Source organism: Peromyscus eremicus, chromosome 5, assembly GCF_949786415.1.
Source record: "Peromyscus eremicus chromosome 5, PerEre_H2_v1, whole genome shotgun sequence".
NCBI classification, from domain to species: domain Eukaryota; kingdom Metazoa; phylum Chordata; class Mammalia; order Rodentia; family Cricetidae; genus Peromyscus; species Peromyscus eremicus.
This window is the reverse complement of record NC_081420.1, coordinates 117,410,737-117,430,135: the sequence shown is the minus strand read 5'-3', so window position 1 is coordinate 117,430,135 and position 19,399 is coordinate 117,410,737. Positions and strand designations below refer to the sequence as shown.

The 19,399-nt window shown below is 46.1% G+C and overlaps 1 protein-coding gene and 1 long non-coding RNA gene across 6 annotated transcripts in view; one reads left to right on the top strand and one right to left on the bottom strand.

Annotated features, from left to right (window-relative positions):
• Positions 1-19,399, top strand: part of LOC131911864 (rho GTPase-activating protein 10) — a 280,586-nt gene that overhangs the window by 83,537 nt on the left and 177,650 nt on the right. For all 5 annotated transcript variants that reach the window (XM_059264272.1, XM_059264274.1, XM_059264273.1 and 2 more), the window contains exons 4-5: positions 10,489-10,560; positions 18,293-18,394. In XM_059264272.1, the coding sequence (XP_059120255.1) occupies positions 10,489-10,560; positions 18,293-18,394 (174 nt within the window). The remainder of the gene's footprint in view (positions 1-10,488; positions 10,561-18,292; positions 18,395-19,399) is intronic.
• Positions 8,765-10,301, bottom strand: LOC131911867 (uncharacterized). Its single transcript, XR_009379443.1, has 2 exons — positions 10,106-10,301; positions 8,765-9,149 (listed from the first exon to the last, which is right to left on the bottom strand). It is a non-coding gene; the product is annotated as an uncharacterized LOC131911867 (long non-coding RNA).

Here is a 19,399-nt window from a genome sequence, read left to right as displayed (position 1 = left end):
GCCTTGGGCTTTCAGAAACGTTGTGTTCTAGCTCCTTCCTGATTTCCAGGTTGATACCCTGTTGAGTGTGCAGCACCCCTGTCCTTAGGTCCTAATTCTTCCTGTGAGCTAATTAAAATTCGCACCGTTTCGCCCTTGGTGGTGGTATGCACCTTTAATCCCAGGTAGAGGCGGGCGGATCTCTGAGTTTGAGGTTAGCTTGGTCTACAGAGTGAGTTCCAGGACAGCCAGGCCCACACAGGAAGCCCCAGTCTCAGGGAAAAATTCTCACTGGCTCTAATGATTTTAGGCTAGTGGTTTCGAGCTTTTACTGTACAACTTAATATTGTTTTTAGTTTGTTTCCCTACCAGGCCTAAGAGACCAGTTTAAGCTGACCTTAAAAACAAAATGCTGTCCTGGGATTTATTTGGCAGCTGAATTCCTTCCTGGGCAGCACTCTCTTTCCTCACAGGTGGGAGGCATGGCGTGCCCTTCCTTCCTTATGGTTGAAGGTATTTGGATAACAAAGGGAATTGTTTTCTCTGCGGTGAAAAGATAGAACTCCTTAGGGCAGAGCCAAAATCAGCCAAGGGCACCCTCCGTCCCCACAGTGGCAGGGCACTTTGAGCACTGCTGACATGAAGACTTTCGTACTCTCTCAATGCCAGTCTGTGACTCTGTTCTTTTATTAGTTCAACCATTTTGATATTCTCATGGAAATTTGGATGTACCTTGATAGGGAAAGCTATAATATAGGAGAGCAGCCAGCTAAATGGAGAAAGGGATCACAGCATGAGTGTGGATGGAGAGGATTGAACTGTTTAATAACGACTTGGTTCAGCTGGGGAATATTTGTATGGCAATATGTATTTCCTTGTATGGTTACACACGACAACACTCTGTGGGAAGAGGGGGACTGATACATGGGGCAGTGGAGATAAGGGAGGGGTGGAAATGACCAAGTGCGATGATGCCTTGTGTATGAAGGATGTCATAATGAAACCTAGTATCCTGTGTGCTGAGTGACGATAACACGTAAGAGCAATGTCGACTTTAGAACTATTTTACACGTGTTTCATAAAGAGTTGTCTAAGCTCTGATGCTTAGGCAGCAGCACACGAGTGTGCCACTGGCACACGTAGTCTGGCAGCACAGCTTCTGAGATCGCTGTGGTGGCCACATCTGAGGGTGTGCCTCCTTTTTGTTTTAAGGCACTCCACTTTCTTAAATCTTTCTGATGCTTTCAGAGGGAATATCCTCTGAAGCCCCAAGGGCCTATTGACAGCACAGGTGAACAGGTTGTTAAAACTGAGCCCCGAGGTGCATTTCCATGGTTGTCTCAGTGTACCTGCTAGTCTTGTTCCCTGTGTTTCAATCTCATATTCTCTTTGTCTCTGTTTCTGTGTGTGTGTGTGTGTGTGTGTGTGTGTGTGTGTGTGTGAGAGAGAGAGAGAGAGAGAGAGAGGGAGAGAGAGAGGGAGAGAGAGAGAGAGAGAGAGATTTCACAAGCAAGCAGCGCATGCATTTTGTGTGGATACATAGGTAGGTGCTGGTGGAGGGCAGAGGATAACACTGTTCCCAAGGAACCATCCATCTTGCTTTATTTGGTGGCAGGGTCTCTCGCTGGCCCAGAGCTGTGGATTTGGCCAGTCTGGCTGGCGTGCTTCAGGGTCCCTCCAGTCTCCGCCTTCACAGTCCCAGGATTATAAACGTGTGCCACCACACCTGGCCTTGTTCTGGGGATTGTTATATTGCTCTTGTTTTGTAACCCAATCCAATTTGTGATCTCAAAGTATCTGAAAGTAGATTTGATAGGCACTGTTTTGGGCTAGGGTTCTTCAAACAGTTGTTTGGTGATCCAAATAATGAAAAGTGGGATGGGCACTTGAAATTTGGGTTTGATCCTGGGGACCCACGTGGAGACTCCCGCAAGTCCTCTGACCTGCACACGTGTGATGTTACATACACCCACCTCCCCAATAATACATGAAAAAAGAAAATTCAGTAATAAAAAGCACATTCCCTGGGGAGATTTACAGAATAAAGTCTTTAGATGTAGCAATCCTTTTTTGGAAAAGTATTTCTCATTTTGGGAAAGTTGTTTTGTTCAGATAGAGAAATCCTTGGCCCCCTTTCTTGAGGTTCTGTTTCCGGAAAAGTAAACACTGTCTCAGCTCAGTGGTTCCTTTGCTGCTGTCTGTGACACTGAAGTAGAAAAGTGGAGTTTTCCCTTTAGTGCAATAAAACAAAGTGTCTGGAAGGTCGTGGGAGAAAACAGTGGAAAGTCTCTTATGCCCTCAGATTATGCATTCCTTTAGCGGTCACAAGCGCTTGGAATCCAGGCCTAAAATAATGAGGGCTGTGGGGAGTGAAGATAATTCCTTCTGGTTCTTTTATACGCAGGCTGGCTAATAAGGTAGCTCCTTATTAGAAAGACATGGTTTGGTGTCTATCCCAACTGGTTCTCTGTTTCACCCGGGCCTTGCTTTAGAAAATTGTTACTAATATTACCAGGGTATGTGCTTCCTAGTCACACCATTTTACTGTGTGTGGGTCTTTGGCCAGAAGTCTTATTCTCTTCGACTCTACAGCCTCACAACTCGCCTTTGATCGCCAAGGTGGGAGGAATTGCCAGCTGCTACGGAGGCTCCCGTGCTAGAAGCCGGCCCTGTGCTCTGTCACCGTGCTAGAAGCCGGCCCTGTGCTCTGTCACCGTGCTAGAACCCGGCCCTGTGCTCTGTCACCGTGCTAGAACCCGGCCCTGTGCTCTGTCACTGTGCTAGAACCCGGCCCTGTGCTCTGTCACCGTGCTAGAACCCGGCCCTGTGCTCTGTTACCGTGCTAGAACCCGGCCCTGTGCTCTGTTATTATTAGCAGGTTTCTTAGCTCCTCTTGAGCTGGAAGGTTGCCCAAGATAAGTTTTCTTTTCCTTTTCTGTTTTTGACATAGTACTGGTGATTTGGTACTCCGCCATGGAACTACGTCCACAGCCATCTTTTTATATTGCTATTATTATTATTATTATTATTTGGTTTTTTGAGACAAGGTTTCTTTGTGTAGCTCTGGCTGTCCTGGAACTTGTTCTATAGACCAGGCTTGCCTTAAACCCAGATCCGTATGCCTCTGCTTCCTGAGTGCTGGGATTAAAGGTGTGCTGTACCACTGCCCAGCTCATCTTTCAGTTCTTTGAAACTATTCAAGATTTTTAGAGCCAAATATCTAATGAGAAGAGCTCTAAAGCCAGAGTCCTCATTGGAAACACCTCTGAAAAGTCTATAGTCATTTTAATCTTCACATTGTGCTGTGAATCTCTGAGTCTGGAGTTTGCTGTCTTGCGAAGTAACATGGAAATACGGTTTGTGTCTTGCCTTTCCCCAGCTCATCTAGAATCCCAGGATTGAGGATAAATTAGGACCTCAGGTTTCTTGGGCTAACTTTCTGTGGAGAAGGCCATGGCAGACATTGGCTGGACATTGGATGCTAGCTTCTTCATGTTTATATAGAGGTAGTTAGTCACGTCTCCCTTGGAAGGCAGCTGGGTCACTAGGCTCTTAATCAATTCTTGTAATGGAGAGACCAAACACGGAAGCTCCGTGACTCTACCCATTACATCTTGTTTTGCACTTTGAGCAAATCAAAATCTGTTTTCTTCCTATCATTTAAATACTCGAAGACAGTCTTTGTGTTCTTCTAAATGTTCTCTCTTCCCTGTTTCCATTAAACGCTGCTGCCTGTAGTTAGTTCTCTCCACCCACCTTGACTTGCACAGCAGGTGCCTTTCCCTGCTGAACCATCTCACTGGCTGGATCCTCTTTAGCATCCTAATTAGGAACATCTCTATGAAGTATTTTGCTGTCCTGTTGAGATGGGTTCTCTTTAGACGTAACTGCAGAGTTGAGCCCCATGTGTAGCAAGGAACAAGGTTTGTTCCTTCATCGTCTGATGGGACATGTTTGGTTAAGTGAACATTTTAGGACTCAAAACTCATTACTGAATTCACACAAACTCTCAAGATGTCCCGTACACTTGAGCAACTGCCTTTCAGCACTCGAGTCCAGCAGCTTTCTCAGACTTCGTGGATCACGTTTGAATCCCCTTTTCAAGTGTGAGAGCTACTGAACGGTAGTGCTTCAGCAGGCCTTCTGCTGGCCCCAGTGTTGGGTCCAGGGTCTCATAATAATGGGGGACGGACCACCAAAGTCTATTAAACCAGAAGCAAACTTTATTCCAGAAAATAAAAATAAAAAAAAAACAAAACACCGTGGGGCACAAAAGCTTATCAGCTAGCTGAGACTGCAGCCAATGTTGGAATTCTGGGGCTGTGGCCGTGGAGGCGGGTACTGGCCCCCTCTTATAGTATCAGGCATGGGGTGCATGCTAGGAGTCACATAGAAACAACTATTAAAAGTTAACTTTGGTCCAGGCAGTTGTCGGCTATAAGGGCCAAGGGGGTTAAAAGTTAACCCCTGGCTGTTGCAGAGGAGCTGGCTGTAAGCAGACAGCCATTGTTAGCAGTTAACCTTTAGAGTGATGACTGTCAGCTTTCATCTCTTAAGCTTATAATTTTGTATTCTATATTCCCGGACCCTTCACCAGCCTCTGTCAGCAGCAAACGTGGGAAGCGTCTGTGGAGAGTACACGCTGATGGGGTGGCTCTCCAGGCTGGGTTGGCAGCCTGGCCCAGGGGCAGGTCCATCTTGCCTCCTGTGTGTGTGCAGGGTTGGCTGGGAACACAGCTGCTTCTGCGCATCACTTTCTGCCCGGGGCTGATTTTGTGCTCTGGTGCCAGGGGCCTCAGAGCTGCAGATTGTTGCCTGGCCTTGCATTGAAAAGGTTGGCTGGTTGCTGCTATCCGACAAGGGCTGAGTCCTTAGCATGTTTTGTGTTCCTGGGGTTGCCTTTTGTTTGTAAGACCATCTAAAGCCCTTCCCAAGGCTCAGGAATGAAAGGATTCTGCAATTTCTTTCTACCAGAATGATTGATTACAACATTCTTTATGTGCTTGTAAAATCACATTCTGTATTTGTGCTTTTCATCTCATTTTTGACACATGGAAGTCTTTCTCATTATCGTTAATTCAGTTGTCTTTAATGCAGAAGGTGTCATCACAGATGGCCTTGGGAGCCGGAGGGTAGTCTGTTGAAGATTTAGTACTCATCTGTCTCTGGGGAGGAGCAGTGTTTGGTATTAGGAGTACTCATTTGTCTGGGGAGGTGTAGTGTTTGGTATTAGGAGTACTCATTTGTCTGGGGAGGTGTAGTGTTTGGTATTAGGAGTACTCATTTGTCTGGGGAGGAGCATGTTTGGTATTAGGAGTCCTCATTTGTCTGGGGAGGAGCATGTTTGGTATTAGGAGTCCTCATTTGTCTGGGGAGGAGCAGTGTTTGGTATTAGGAGTACTCATCTGTGTCTGGGGAGGAGCAGTGTTTGGTATTAGGAGTCCTCATTTGTCTCTGGGGAGGTATAGTGTTTGGTATTAGGAGTACTCATTTGTCTCTGGGGAGGTATAGTGTTTGGTATTAGGAGTACTCATCTGTGTCTGGGGAGGAGCAGTGTTTGGTATTAGGCGTACTCATTTGTCTGGGGAGGAGCAGTGTTTGGTATTAGGAGTACTCATTTGTCTCTCGGGAGGAGCAGCGTTTGGTATTAGGAGTACTCTCATCTGTCTCTTGGGAGGAGCAGTGTTTGGTATTAGGAGTACTCATCTGTCTCTGGGGAAGAGCAGTGTTTGGTATTAGGAAATACGAGTAATACTCTACAGTGACAACGCTATATTTCTGTGAAATAATGAAGGTAACGTGCGATTCCATGGGGCCCCCAGTCTCTTTTGAGAGAAAGAAGAAAACAAAACAGCCCTTGTTCTGCGACCAGCAGTACTTACAAAAATGACTGTTGGCTTACTTTGTTCTTAAAGAAAGTATTTTAGGCTGTGTTCTAGAGTTACCGACTAGACTTTCCAGGGGTCGACAACCTAATGATGGATTTTAAGCTTTACAGAATGCTTTCAGTTAATGAACAAAACAAAGCCGAGACCCGTGTGTACTGTTGGCTGTGCCCGCTCCTCCTCTGCTTTGGGAGCTTGCTGTTGACTTCAGCAGGAAGAGGCCCCCAGACGCCTTCCATCTTCCTTTTTAGCTCCTGGTGGCCAGGCAGATGTCTGTGTATCAGACCAGTTCTCTAAAGGAAGGAAAATTCCATGACCTAAAATGACTCTTGAGCTAGCTTCTGGGTCTCCTTTTTTGAGGGGTGTTTGCTGTGGAGTCCAGGGTTTGAGGAGACTGTCACACACCCGTGTTACCGATGTCTGTCATTCCTGGAGCATTTCCTTGGTACTGTTTTGATGGTGACAGATGGCATCTGATGTCTCTAGCCTCCTGTGGCCCTCTTGCATTAACACTGAACTGCTAGGAGCTCCATCCTCAAGCTGCTGTTTTTCTTTCCACTCGGAGGAGCTTTCTGAGTTTTACCTTTGCCTGGAAAGCACCTGTTGTCCGCTCTAAGCTTGGTCCCTGCTCATGCTCTCTCACTGGGGATTTCCTTCTTTGTGATTTGGAGATGCCTGCAGCTCAGCTCAGCTCAGCTCAGCTCAGCTCAGCAGCATCCCAGGTACCCCGGCTTGGGATGCTGATGCATTTGTATCTCTAGGAAATGCTTCCATCTGGGATGAACCTTATCTCTCATCTTGTCTCTTCATTGTGAGAGAAAAATCCTACAATAAGGCAGGTGAAAACTCAAGCTCACTTCTCCAGCAGGACTTGAGCCCTGCCCAGGGATGTTCCTGGTTCCATAGGCAGTGATCCTCATTTGAAGCCTGCCTGCGCCCCACCCCCCATCTTCACATTATTCTCAGGCCTGAACTCTCTGTAAACGTTGTTGTCTTGTACCTCACAGAGAAATAACCATCTGTAGTCCTTCCCACAGCTCCTTCATGACGTCTGCAGACATAGGGATACTGGCTCTCGTTAGAAGGAAAGGAAAGATCTCAGGACAGGGTAGCTCCCCATGCAGTGTCAGCATTCGGGGGTCTTCCCATGTCCTGTGTAGCCCTTCAGCCTCTTTTGTGGGCTCTTCACAGGACATTTGCACATGCTCTCGTCTCTTATGTACTGATTTCCATCTTTAAAGATGAAACAAAACACCCCAGGAGAAGTCCTACCTCTTCCTGTGTGCTCATAGTCATCATGGTTGTCCCTCTGAAGAATGGCTGTTCCCAAGATACTCCCACCTTTCCGTTACGATCACCTGCTGTCTGGCCTTTCCCATAGATATTGCTAACATGACTGAGTTTACACAGTGTCCTATAGACACAGTTATATGACATCTGTTCCAGCTTTTGTGTCTGGATCTATCCTACTACTGTGTCTGAACGACCCTATAGATTATATGTTTTCTGCAGAGGCTGGCATCTCAGGAGAGAAGTCAGCTCTCATTATATGCTGGTGTAACATTTAACAGATACATATGCTCACACAGCCACACCTCCTCCTTCATTTATCCAACACCATGCTTTAGCAGCATACTCTGCCTCACATTTTCACACGTTTTGGTTCATGACTGCTTGGCTCCTTTGCTTTCGTGCTGATGCTGAGCAGCGCATCATGGCAGGATGGTCAGGTGGAGCAGAGCTGTTCAATTTATGTTGAGCAGGAAGCCCAAAAGAGAAGGGGCTGGAATTCCAGTCTCCCCTTCCCAGTGACCTGCCGACTTCATCCACACCTCCTCTTGTTAAGGTTCTGCTAGTGCCTCTGCTGCTGGTGGACCCTTCAGCGGATGGACCTTTGAGGCCGTTAAGGATCAAAACAGTAACAGTGCTCTCAGGTAGCTGTTTGCTCATACAAAGTCTGGAAGCAATTCCAGATACTTCCTTTTTTCCCCACACTCAGGTGTGTCTCAAATCTACTTGCTTCTTTTTGTGTCTACATCTGTGTGAGCCACCATTGTGTCTTGTCTCCTGGGGAAACCTCCTGGGAAGAGTTTCTTCTTCCAGTCTCCGCCCCCCCCCCCCCCCCCCCCCCAGTCCTTTGCTCAGAGCAGGGGATCTTTAAAACGTACAACAATCAGTCTATCAGTTCTCTGTTTAAAACCATCCAGCGCCTTCCATCCCCTGGGGTTCTCCCTGCAGGTATTCTGGCCTCTGCTGGCACTCAGCTCCCCTGTCCCTCCAGTGTTGTATGCCCAGCCACACCTCCCCTTTGACATGGGCTGTCAGAGGCAGTACTTCCTTTTGCTTTAATCCTGTGCCTCTGCTGGCTCCAGGCTGGAATCTGCTCCTCTTGATCCTCCTGTTCCCGATTTCTTCTCCTCTTTCAGCTCATAGCTTCTGTGCCACTGCTCTGATGAAGCTCATACTGAGCACATTCCTCCTATTGCCTCGATGAAGCCCTTGCCACCCTTGGCCCACACTTTTCCACTGGAAATTTGCGCGTGTTCCTTCCCCACTAATCAGCAGATTTCATGAGGGCTGGGGGGCTTCTCATTCTTGTGTCCATCTCACAGCCCCGGTGCTCACACCAGGCTCTGGTAAGATGGCTCTCTTGGATGGGGAGTCCCCACTTGGGACTTTGACTGCACTGTTCTCTGGGGTTGTTGATCCCTGTATCTCTCATTTGTGACCATAAGATTTGTCAGCCTCTGTTACACTGGCGTGCTTTGCCAGGCATCCTTCTTTCCTGAGCATGTCAGCCTCTGTAGAAGATGTATTTATTATGTATGGGTTTATTCTGCAACAGTAATAGGCTAGATCTGGAGAGAGAAGCTTTTAAAATGACACAGGTGTCATATATATTTCCTTAAAAATTATACTTATTTATTCAATTTGTATGTGTGATGGAGGGGCGCACACATACCACTGTGCATATGTAGAGATCAGAGAACAATTTGGGGAGTCAGTTCTCTCCAACCATATGGATCTTCGGGATTGAACTCCGGTTGTCTGGCTTGGTGGCATGTGCCTTTGCAGGCCCAAGTATCTTAATTTCTGGAAATGGTCTGTGGATTGGATCACCTTGAAAACTGTTGGCAGATCCTCTGGTGACTGCTTTCTGAGATACAGCATGGGCCATCCCAGACCTTACTTGGCTGGCCAGGACCCCTGCTCCATGTCACTCTGTGTCTGTTGTCTTCAGTACAGGATGCTCTCTGGATTGTCACTATTTCCAGTCACATGGTCCTAAGTGTGGAGCATTTGAATTTAACATTCAGAATACTTAAAATGAATGCGTTTGGAAGATGAACCCATTCTGTCTCTGGACTATTCTTTTCCTTTGGGTCTATTACCTAGCTCTTGTGTAGCAAAGTAGCAAACTTTCCAAGTGGGTGAGTAGTACTCAGGAGGAGCCCTTGTGTTTGAAGGGACATTTACATATTTTGTATTTACATTGTATTAGGAGTGTTTACTTTAAAAGAAATCCTTATGAAATAAGTGAGTGCAAAGGAGCCTGTGGTTAAATTAAGAATCTCAAGGCCAGGGAGTATAGCCCCTGGAAGAGCACTTGCCTAAACTGCTAAGGGTAGGGCAGGGCACTGGATTTGATTTCTGACATGTTCCTCTTAAAAGCATTTACCATTTTTTCCTGTATTTTAAGCTTCAGTTCTTTTTCTCTTCCTTCCTTCCTTCCTCCTTCCTCCCTTCCTCCCTCCCTCCTTCCCTCCCTCCCTCCCTTCTTCCTTCCTTCCTTCCTTCCTTCCTTCCTTCCTTCCTTCCTTCCTTCCTTCTTTCCTTCCTTCCGTTTTGGAGAGGGGGCTTTGTAAAAGGTAGATGACACATTCTTGCATAGTGTTTTAAGGTCTTTCCATCATTCTGGATATTTCTGCATTTTGGAGTTGGAGGCCAAGAAAGCCACTGTTCAGTAGCATACTGTTACCAAGTATGCTTTCCTTAGGTAAATAATCCTTTTATTTGCGTTTTCAGCATTTTGTGGCTTTGAATAAAAAGCCTAAGTGAGTCAGGGTAAGACATGAGTGAGATTGTGGTCGGAGTGCACGTGGCCTGTCACTCTCCCTGATGTGACATTTGCCAGCAGGCCTGAGCACTTGGTGTGACTTCTGCTAATGTACCTTCCACCCTCACCAGGACAGGAATTGTCAGTGGTGACGTCAGACTACTTGTATAAGAAGAATACGCACAGTTCTGAGTCTTTCCTTAGTGCGGTCTGGTTACCAGTGAAGGAACGTCATTGAACTTTAGATTTCTGAGGAGGAGGTGATCTCAAACACGAGTGTTCTTTCTGTAGTGGGTGTCATAGAGCCCTTTGTTCACTCATAGCTGGTCGTGGAGAGCTGTGGGCTGAGTTGCGTGTTCTCTGCCAGCTGCTTCAACTCTCTTCCCTGAAAACATTTACAGACATGGAGCACTTTAATACGTTATACAGCGCCTTAGTTGTTATATTGGCAGAATGAGATCAAACAGCTAAATATGTTGTTCACTTTACTTCTGGTGGAGTGCAGGAGGGAAATGAAGTACTGTGTCTTCCTAATGCTGTGTTCTTTTGTTCTTTCTTCTTCTCCAGGCATTGAGTGTTACTGAGACCCTGATTAAACCCTTGGAAAAATTCAGAAAGGAACAACTCGGAGCTGTAAAGGTTGGTGTCTAACTTGAGCACACTTGTAAACAGACCACGCTGGTGCCGTAGCTGCTGCTGTAGTCTTTATTCACGTTTGGCAGTGTGGCGGGCTTGCAGGGGAGACCATCTGTTGTTTGATGTTTTAAATGCACTTTTCCCCCTGGGGGAGGTGAAATTGAAAACAAAACAAAAACACCTGGATGCGGAGTAAAACAACTGGTCATCTCCTTTGGCTAACCTTTCCAGGGAGCTCAAGTTTCCCTCTCTGGATAGAAGGCGCTCGCTCTGCTGTAGTCACAGCTGTGTGCACGCCTCTCTGTTGTAGGAGAACTGTGACCATGCCAGGCTTTGATTAGGGACTCTGCTCCCACAGGATGTCGTGGAAACTAGGAAGAGGTTACTGTTGTTGGGATGTGATTTCCTTGACTCTAGCAAAAGTGTATTGAGCTTCTACTATGTGCAAGTGTTTATTGTAACAGTGACCTACAGCTTCACAGGGAAGGATCTGGGACGTAGCCAGGATTTCCCGGAATAATATAGCAAGCAGCTTTGCCACAGCAGAGTCTGAATGTATTTAGCAACTTCTAGAGTTTGTGATCTCAGCCTTGAAGTTAACCTAGCAAAATAATTTCCACCAGTCTTTTTCTTTGTCTTTTTTAATGTGAGGGAGAAGAAGTACCCTTTGTGTCTTGTTGGCCATTCTTGACCTAGACCAAAGAGAAGAGAATAACTCATTTTAAATACGGAAGAGAACTGTCTTGTTTGCCACTTTTCATAGGTAGAAAAAAGTCAAAATCCTTTGGAACGAGTAAACCTTGTACGTCAGTAGCTGTGACTGCACAGGTAGGCCCAACACACTCCAGTAGTTTTGTTTGCTATAGACTCCTTCCTCCTTTAAGTGCTGTGTCGTATTGGTATTTTTATTTGGTCTGATAATGTACAGAAAGACTGTAAATTGAGGATAGTGGGTGTCTGGGGTGCCCCACCCCTTCTCCTGACAGTAAATGAGCTGCAGCTTCCTCACTGCAGCGGCTGATCGGATGCACCTTCCCACTCTTGGACAAATCCTCGCCTTTCCTGTCCAGTGAAGGACCTGGTGTCCTGCTCTCCTCTGGAGTCTTCTAGTTTGAAGCTTGAACATACTTCTGTGTCATTGGCAGGCACTACATGCTTACAGCATTCAGTTCATGCTTTCATTAGTTAGTGGGTGAGGGAGGGCAGGGGCTGTATTGCCCTAAGCAAGTGACTTAACCAGTACATGGCTTATGTTTTATTGTCCCTTTACCCCGCTAGGTTTTGTACATTTCTTCCTTCTGTCAGTGCCTTTCCTGGCTCCAGGTTTCCCTCATGTTCCCTCTTGTTTGTTCAGTGAAGCGACTTGTAAAATAAGCAGCCCCTTAAAGGGAGAGATTCCTGCAGTGATGTAGCGTATGACTCAGGCTGGGTAGTGACCAAATGCTGCCCGGAAGGCCATTGATTTACAGTTTCAGTGTGTTTCTGGCAGTAGGTTTTGAAGGATTTAGCTCCATTCTTGGTGAGTACAGTATTGTTGCTGTCTTGTCTGTTGATATCCCTGGAGAAACCAGATGGGACCCTGGAAGAACTCCCCCCTTTTAACATAATAAATAGAGGTGGTTGCCTCTATAATGTAGTAACACAGAAATGGCGATCTCTTGCATCACACTGTTAAATCTTTCAAGACCGTGCATCATTTTTCTTTAACTTCCAGAATTCTCCACCTTGCCTTTTTGTAGAAGATGTCTAGAAAAGAGCTTGTTTAGTTTATAATAATTCTGTGAGAACCAAAGAGGAACTTGCAGTTTAGGTACCTGCTCACATGCCTCTGTGCGCGCGTGCGCTCGTGTGCGTCTGTACGTGCGTATGCGTGTGTCCCTCCCTGTCTGCGTGTCTGCTTCCTGGACACCCAGTCCTGTTTTGACAAGCACACACTTGTGTTCCGTTGCAATGTGCTTTAAAAAACTTTCAACTCTTAGTTTGTGGCCGTTTTGACAACCATCACGGAGCAGTTTTCGTGTGGAGATGAAAACAGCACATTTAGAAGTTGACCACATCAGGGTTTTTAGACGTCATTGTTAGTGTTTAGCTCCTCTCCTCTCCTCCTTTTCCCGTGTGCTGATTTCACCCCGTTTGCTTTTCTGTGGAGCTCTTGGTTCCCTCCGTGCCCGCCTTCTCTAGTTTCTAGAAGCCTTAATTACACGTTGAACTGTGGTGTAAGTGTAATCTAAGTTGCTAGGTGGTTTTTGTAAATTGGATTTTGAAAAACCTCCGAGGTGCTCCTGACGATTCTGTTGTGTTTTGATGTGCCTGCCTTGAGTCATGTCTGCTGGGTTTGGGCTTGTTTCTGTTTTGAAGACTCTTCTGTGTTTTCCTGTGTGTCTGCTGGAGTCAGACCCTGGGTCCTGGCACTTTGGGCTGTGCTGCAGTGCCCGTGGGAGTTTACTCAGGGGTTGCTGCGCTTCTGAACTCGTTCCCGCTTTTCCCTTTTCTGTACAGAGTTGGCTTTTATCTGCAGTGCGCCCAGCACCTTAAAAGCCATCGCTTACTGGAGGCAAAGTACAATGAGTAAAATGTGCAAGGACTAGTGGGAGAATCGAAAATTGTTTTCTCAGACACCTCACCAGTCGGGTCATAGTGCAAACTGGGTCTAGAACAGTAGCAGCAGTGTGTTAAGTGTCAAATAGATGCCACTAAACTGTCCTGACGGATTATAAGACAACCTCGGAGAGAGCAGAGTTTGATTTTACCCAGTAGACCCAAGCTTTTAACACAAGATATGAAACAAATGTTTGCTTCATATTATTGTGACTTTACACTTCACCCCAGGACCAAGCTTGCAGTCACATTTAGAAAACATTTCTTTCTAAGAATATGTCTAATGAGCATACTTAATAAAAACTGGCCCAGATTTTGTAAATAATTGCAGAGCATGAGTAGAACCAAACCTCTCCGAGTACCTTATCATGTCAGGTGGTTTGGAAAAAGCGGGGTGTCGCTTCAATTTAATCCTGTTACTTTTCTTTTGCTTATAAAGCACATACCCGTGTCTGTCACACAGCAAATTAACACACTGCCTGGCCTTCAGCAAGGCTGTGGGAGAGTAAGAGACGGGAAAGTGGTGGGATACGCTGAGCTGAGGTCTGAGCTGAGGTCTGGGATCTACCCCAGATGGCTGTGGCACACACTCGGCCCCTGCAGGGAGACCACCCCGAGTGATCTGTGATTTGGGACCAGCTACTTCAGGCGCTGTTCCTCAGTTTCCCGGTCTGTCTCAGAAGGGGATTTCCAGAATTAAAAGGACCTTGAAATACCCACTGCGTGTCAGGTTTGGGGCCGGATGCTTATGGTCGCAGTTGCTGCCTTCCTACTTGTGGTTTACTCCCCATGGCTTGCCAAAAAGAATCGCTCAGGTTTTTAATCCACTCTTCATTCTGGAGTGCCAGCGATTTGTCTGCAGACACTGGTTAGGTGAACCTACAGCAGGTATTCAGGTGCTGTGTGGCTCTGGTCAGTGTCGGGCCTGGGATACTGTGCTGGCTACTCATTTGTCCTCTGACAGCGCTGGATGAGGGGCCGGGCATTAGATTGGGGTAGGGAGCGGGAGGGGGAGTGACTTCTCTCTTTAGAAAGGCTAAAGGCAGTTGGAGGAGGATTGTAAATGGGGCTGGGTAGCTCATTGGGATGCCAAGTGTGAAGAGAGGAAAGGAGGAGTTAAGGGAGGTGCACGCACTTGTGTACACACACACACACACACACACACACACACACACACACACACTCAGAGTGGGAAAAGGAGTTGCTTCCTGGAAGTGAGTCTGACCCAGCAGTAAGATGTTGTTGCAGCTTGGAGCTGGAGCATGGGGTCAGAGCCAGCAGGATCCTGCCTAGGGGGAGTATGTAGGGAGGGGCAGGGGACTGTTTAAAGCGGTCCCTTGGTGATTGCTGCCTGTCTTTGCGGCCTTGTGTCCTGTGTAGAGTATAGTTCCCCTCCTTATTAAGTAAAAAGAGAAGAACTGAAATCCCCTAAGGAGGTGTTTAAATCATCTAGACTACTCAAACATTGAATGTTATTTAATATGTACAGCTGGAAAGGAAAACCTGTTTCCAAAGAATAGTTGTAAAATGTAGACAACTACACAAAGATAGTCATATTGAAGTCAACATAATAAAAACACCTTCCTCTTCCAAAAGACACCAAAAACTCTGGTGTGATTTACAGATATGTGCATATTTTTATTATTATTTCCTGTTTTCATGGAAGCGTTGAGAATGCCTGATCCACGCTAACACTGGCTGCAGTTCCCCTGATGTGATGTTTACCCCTTTAACTGGAGTGCTGTCCACGTTTTGGAACTCTGGAGTGTCTCTTTGGGCTTTTGCCTGTTGTTTGCTTAGGTGGTGTGTGTTTTATTTTAAGATCTGATGACAATCTCTTTATTATAGCTTCATTTTTAACTCGTGACTTTTTCAGCCCATCTGGAATTAATTTTGATATGGGTGGGGCTCTGTTTCTGTTTCCCAGTTAAATAGTTACAGCAATCCCACTAGTTAAATAATGCATTTTAAAATGGTGTGCTTTCTGCGGGGACCTTTGTATATATTTTATTTCTTTTCTTTTTCGAGACAGGGTTTCTCTTTTTAGCCCTGGCTCTCCTGGAACTCACTCTGAAGACCAGGCTGGCCTCGAACTCACAGAGATCCACCTGCCTCTGCCTCCTGAGTGCTGGGATTAAAGGTGTGTGTCACTGCCGCCCGGCTATATTTTATTTTTTAATGATATTTAAGAGTTCCGCTAATTTGAGTTGTGGGCCTTAGGTTCATGAATTTCCTCTTCCTATTATACATTTATATTGGTCCTGTTTTATCCCACACTACTATTTTAAGTTACATCTCCACTTTTTTTATGTGTGCAATTTTATAACAGATAACTTATAGATAACTTCCTATGAGCCGTATTTAATCTGTAAACAAAGTTGTCTGGCTTGCCGGTGCGGTACTTTAACCTCTTTTCCAGCCAGTCACACCTCACTGGAGGACCGACTGGCTCAGACTCTCCCGAGTTTATAATGTCTGCTCCCTAAGAAACGTTTGCTTCTCGCAGCGAAGTTGAACTCCAGGATTCTGCTGCCATGTGTATTCTATCCGTCTCCTGTGTGCAGCGTTGGAAAGAACGTGTTCCATTCTCACTGGTTGCTCCTGGCCACAGTCCTTAAGATTGATATCACTTTAGCACAAGACATGAACACAAAGAACAGATGTGCTGCAGCCACACTCAGAATAAACGCAGGGGAAATAATTGTCTGGGTTGAGGTTCCTGGAGCAGAGGCAGCAGCACCTGTGCAGTGCTGTGGAACGTGGCCAGCCTGAGTTTCTTTTCTGTAGGTGGGTGTGACTGGTTCCTAGATAAAACTCTTAGTTAAGAAAGCCTAAGCTGGCGGCGGTGGCGCACACCTTTAATCCCAGCATTCGGGAGGCAGAGGCAGGTGGATCTCTGAGTTTGAGGCCAGCCTGGTCTACAGAGAGAGTTCCAGGACAGGCACCAAAACTACACAGAGAAACCTTGTCTCGGAAAACAAACAAACAACAACAACAACAACAAACAAACAAACAGAAAAGAAAGCCTTTGTGCTGCTGTTTTCTTTCATCCCCAACTTTACCCACACATTAATTCACATACTCATGTCGCTGAGTGTGCTGGGGGTTTTGGCTGTTGAATCCAGTTCTGTGATTTGGATGGAGTCAGAGAAGCAAGTAAAACTTGGCCTAGTCCTCGCCTGTAAAGACTGTACTCCTTAGGATGGAGTTATGCATTGTGGACACGCTGTGGTAAATGCAGAGGCATGGCTTGCCCTTCCTGACTAAGTGCAGAGGCACGTCCCGAGAGAGTGGTGTGTGGCTGTCCTGCAGGTGTACAGCACACTGAGTGGGCAGGGCGTATCCATGCCATAGTACGCTCTCCATGCTGTCGGCTTTCTAAATGCGTGGTGATGTGAAGGCAGCGATGTGGATTGTACTTTATTTCCTGCTGTTAAAATAGTTGACAAGCGTAAGGAGAAACAGAAAAGATAGTAACCAACTGTAACTGTAATCAGTACCGTACACTTACAGAAATGCTGTACACTGAGAGAGAAGCCTACCCAGGGCCTAAGACAAAGAAAGTGCTTCCGTTTCAGCAGAAGCGTGACAACTTGGAAATGTGAGAGGAAAGCTACCTGCCTGACTCCTGCTTTGTCCCTCACACACCCAAGGACCATGGGCTCTCCACAGATGAGTCAGCACAAAATACTCCCAGATCATTCTGAAGAAAACTTAGGTTCTCCTTGTCAGACCTTTTGGGAGATTACTTATTATTTTACTTTATATATCTGAGTGTTGGGCTTACACGTGTGTCTGTGAATCATGTGCATATAGCACTCACGAACAACACAAGAGGACACCAGGACCCCTTGGACTGAGTCGTACTTGTGAGCCTCTGTTTGGGTTCTAGGAAAGGAACCTGGGTCCTCTGGAAAAGGACCATCTCTCTGGTCCTGAAATTTTTGTTTTCAGGCTTTTCAAGTTGGTAGTTAGAACTGGGAAGAAACACCAAATCCTGAGTCTCTCCTTCATCAGAATGGGGACTAACTTATGGTCTTAAGTGATGACGCAGAGGCCGTGATGTCCTAGGCTCCCAGAACTCAACCTGTAGCCCTGTGCAGTGGGGACCTGAATGCCAGGATGCAGAAACCACATCCTTTGTTTCATCTTCCACTAAAAGAGAAAACTGGCTAGAAAAGACTAGGGTAGTTCACTATCTTTGATTTAGAAAAAAATAGAAAATAAGGAAGGAGATGTGCCTGGGCGTGCTGAGAGTAGGGGGGTTTGGTGCAGATGGACTTATTTCTAACATCCCCAAGACAGGCTTCAAAATGTTCGTTAGAAGTGTGGGAGCCGAGCGAGGGCTGCTCTGCCATCTTCACCCGCAGAAGCTGGTGACTTGTTCTCTCAAAAGGCCTTTGTAGCAAAGCAAAGCAAATCCTAGCTCAAGGCCGTGCCCGAGAAGTGTGTGTGGAATCAACCAAACCGCTTTCCGTAGTCCGTCAGCATTGTGTTGGGGTCTGTTGACCACTGATGCTGTGCTAGGTGGTGTATGAATCCTTGTAAGTTCAGGAAACTCAGTAGCAGTTCTGGGTAGAGTGTCCTTATATTCATATTGGACTATTGATGACTTTCTTCCCTGAGATGTTCTAGAATTATTACGAGTAAAAATCTGTGTGGCTAAACTGCCTGAGTCTAACATGAATTTCATCTCTGCGCAAAGTCCCGAGAAAGCTTGTTCCTTGAGCTTAGCCCCTTATGTGTCTTTCTTTTTTGTGAGAGAAGAGTGAGGTGATTTAACTCCGGTGAAGAGTTGAACATAAGGAAAGGGTTGGGAAGAAACTCCTGAGAGGAGGGATGCAGGAGAGTGTCTCCGTGGCCCCGTGGCCCTGGTGCCGACTGTGATCCGTAGCAGTGGCTTGGGGACTGGAGGCTTAGGGACAGGGAGCTTGGGGACAGGAGGCTTGGGGACAGGAGGCTTGGGGACTGGAGGCTTGGGGACAGGGGCCTTGCCTCAGCAGTGCCTTCACAGTAGTGCTTCTTCGCTTTTTTTTTTTTTAAACATTTTTCGTATTTTTAGCCTCCAGTAGATGTAACTGTGCATGTGATTTATGTGTGTTATGTATAATCAACATTGCCTGGTTTTTCTTTGTAGGAAGAAAAGAAGAAGTTTGACAAAGAGACAGAAAAGAATTACAGTCTAATTGATAAACACTTGACTCTCTCTGCCAAGAAGAAAGACTCACATTTGCAAGAGGTATTCTTTTCATGTTGCTCTTGATATATGTAGTGACCTCTTTCTTTTTAAAAATTTCTTTCCTTGTGAAAACTTCACCTGAGATTGTATAGACATGGGGAAAATAGATACTGCAATGAATTAAGAGCAGAGTTCTGTGAATGAGGCAACAATGAATGTGTGTCTTCCCCCCCCCCCCCCCCCCCCCCGAAGCTGAGGACCGAACCCAGGGCAAGCGCTCTACCACTGAGCTAAATCCCCAACCCCATGAATGTCTTACAGTATTGATCAAGTATGGAGTTATAGCAGTAACTTTTAGGCTCTGAGTTTTTCACAGGAGCAATGTTAGTATTATAAAGAACTTACACAGCCAGGCGTGATGGCAACACAAAAGCCTTTAATCCCAGCACCGAGGATGCAGAATCTCTGTGAGTTTGAGACCAGCATAGTCTATAGAGTAAGTTCCAGGGCTATGAAACCCTGTCTTGAAAAACTGAACAAACAAACAACCCCTCCCCCGCCCCCACCCCATTCTTCTTTGCAGGGACAGGCCTGTTCTTGGCTTTCGGGTCTCCTTGATGAACTGAACTGAATGAGCTCACACACTGTTTTATGTATGTGATAGCAGCATTAATCTAACTGAGCGCTGAGCTGGGGGGTCTTGTTGGAAAGAGTGAATCTGTTCTACTTGTGCTAATAGACAGGTGGTTTTTTTTTTTTTTGGAAAGCAGTATGTAAGCAGAAAGGAATTTATATCTTACCTCTCATTTTCTCCATTTCTTTGTAAATTTCTAGACTATTTTCCTCTCTCTCATAGGCTTGAATAGAAACTTCATTTATTCACAATATGGAACATAGACTTTTAAAAGATTTCTTTGAATTTTTAAAAATAATACATGTATGTATATGGGGGATATAATCCAGGGGCCCACACAGGCCAGAAGAGAGTGACGGGTCCTCCGGAGCTGGAGGTACAGCTGGCTGGGAGCTACTTCCTAGAAGTGCTGGGAACTGAACCTGTGCAAG